The 2,056-nt window shown below is 55.0% G+C and overlaps 1 protein-coding gene across 1 annotated transcript in view; it reads right to left on the bottom strand.

The window, feature by feature from the left end:
• PTSG_12362 (uncharacterized protein) overlaps positions 1 to 1,765 on the bottom strand; it is a gene marked incomplete at its 5' end in the record, with an annotated part of 7,877 nt that extends 6,112 nt beyond the window's left edge. Inside the window, 6 exons of the mRNA XM_004992630.1 lie at positions 45 to 128; positions 314 to 397; positions 579 to 662; positions 863 to 946; positions 1,422 to 1,505; positions 1,656 to 1,765. Coding sequence (XP_004992687.1) covers positions 45 to 128; positions 314 to 397; positions 579 to 662; positions 863 to 946; positions 1,422 to 1,505; positions 1,656 to 1,765 — 530 coding nt within the window. The remainder of the gene's footprint in view (positions 1 to 44; positions 129 to 313; positions 398 to 578; positions 663 to 862; positions 947 to 1,421; positions 1,506 to 1,655) is intronic.
• Positions 1,766 to 2,056: the final 291 nt, after the last annotated feature.

Raw genomic sequence — 2,056 nt, 5'->3', positions numbered from 1 at the left:
GTGACACAGCATACGTGTGTGCATGTGTGCGTGTACACACTCACCGGAGTTCTTCGAGGGCCGTGTTGTGCTTCAGCATCTCCGCTAACGCCACAGCGCCCTCATCGCTGATGGGATTAATTTGCAGGCTGTCAAGATGGTATGATGCCACGCAGGGCGATGATGCCACATGGATGAGGAAGAGCGTGATGATGATTGCTGTGGGTGGCAACGCAGTCGTTGAACCCATACACATGTGCACGTGATAAAGGTGCAACAGCAGTGACGCAGCATACATGTGTGTGCATGTGTGCGTGTGCGTGTCCACACTCACCCGAGCCATGTGAGGGTCGTGTTGTGCTTCAGCATCTCCGCCAACGCCACGGCGCCCTTATCGCCGATGGAGTTGTTGCTCAGGCTGTCAAGACGGTATGATGCCACGCAGGGGGATGATGCCACATGGATGAGGAAGAGTGAGTGAGTGAGTGATGATGATTGTTGTGGGTGGCAACACAGTCATCAACCACACATGTGCACGTAATAAGGTGCAACAGGCAGTGACGCAGCATACATGTGCATGTGTGCGTGTACACACTCACCCAAGTACTGTGAGGGTCGTGTTGTGCTTCAGCATCTCCGCCAACGCCGCGGCGCCCTCAGGACCGATGGAGTTCTCACTCAGGCTGTCAAGAGGTATGATGCCACGCAGAGGGATGATGCCACATGGATGAGGAAGAGTGAGTGAGTGAGTGCGTGATGATGATTGCTGTGGGTGGCAACACAGTCGTTGAACCCCACCCCATCAACCACACATGTGCACGTGATAAGGTGCAACGGCAGTGACACAGCATACGTGTGTGCATGTGTGCGTGTACACACTCACCGGAGTTCTTCGAGGGCCGTGTTGTGCTTCAACATCTCCGCCAACGCCACAGCGCCCTCATCGCCGATGGGATTGTTGTCCAGGCTGTCACGACGGTATGGTGAATGCCACGCAGAGGAATGATGCCACATGGATGAGGAAGAGTGAGTGAGTGAGTGATGACTGCCGCGGGTGGGTGGCAACACAGTCGTTGAACCCCACCCCACCAGCCACACATGAGCGCATGATAAGGTCCAAGGCAGTGACGCAGCCCACATGTGTGTGCATGTGTGCGTGTACACACTCACTTGAGTATTTCAAGGGTTGTGTTGTGCTTCAGCATCTCCGCCCTCATCGCCGATGGGATTGTTGTCCAGGCTGTCACGACGGTATGGTGAATGCCACGCAGAGGAATGATGCCACATGGATGAGGTGAGTGAGGAAGTCAGAGTGAGTGCGTGATGATGATTGCTGTGGGTGGCAACACAGTCATCAACCACACATGGGCACATGTGTACGATAAGGTCCAAGGCAGTGACGCAGCCCACATGTGTGTGCATGTGTGCGTGTACACACTCACTTGAGTATTTCAAGGGTTGTGTTGTGCTTCAGCATCTCCGCCAACGCCACAGCGCCCTCAGGACCGATGGAGTTGGCCCACAGGCTGTGCAGACACACAAGAACCGCAGGGAGCGACGGTGAACACACGTCCAAACATGCGCAAGCAGGGGAGGAGAAAGGGGTGCAACATGCAACACCGCCACCCCAGTCAACCATGCATGTCACACGAAGCAGATTCATCATCACCACGCACAAGAGCGTTTTGAGGCAGGTGTTGTCCTTGAGCGCCTCGGCCACCGCACGCGCCCCAATGTCGCCGAGGCCATCATCATCCAAGCTGTAATTCCAAATGGTGTGTGTCATGAAATGAGCAAGAAGACTGAGGATACACAGAGCAAAAACATGAGGGTGCCAGTCACAACCTGCCACAACCACACACAGTGTGCCCAGGCGGTGCGAGGGGACAGGACACGCACACGTGAACACCCAACAGCAAGCCACACCACGCCCATGGCAACACAAGGACAAGCCAAGCAGAGAGAGGGGGGAAGAATAAGCACAATCACAAGAAGTGTCCTTGTGTCCTTCTCTCCAACACATGCATGCATGTTCCAACACGTCGTTTTGGGTGGCCTTTGCACTCACTCTGCTATC

Source organism: Salpingoeca rosetta (genome assembly GCF_000188695.1).
Source record: "Salpingoeca rosetta unplaced genomic scaffold supercont1.15, whole genome shotgun sequence".
Lineage (NCBI taxonomy): Eukaryota > Choanoflagellata > Craspedida > Salpingoecidae > Salpingoeca > Salpingoeca rosetta.
This window is presented reverse-complemented; position numbering and strand designations above follow the sequence as displayed.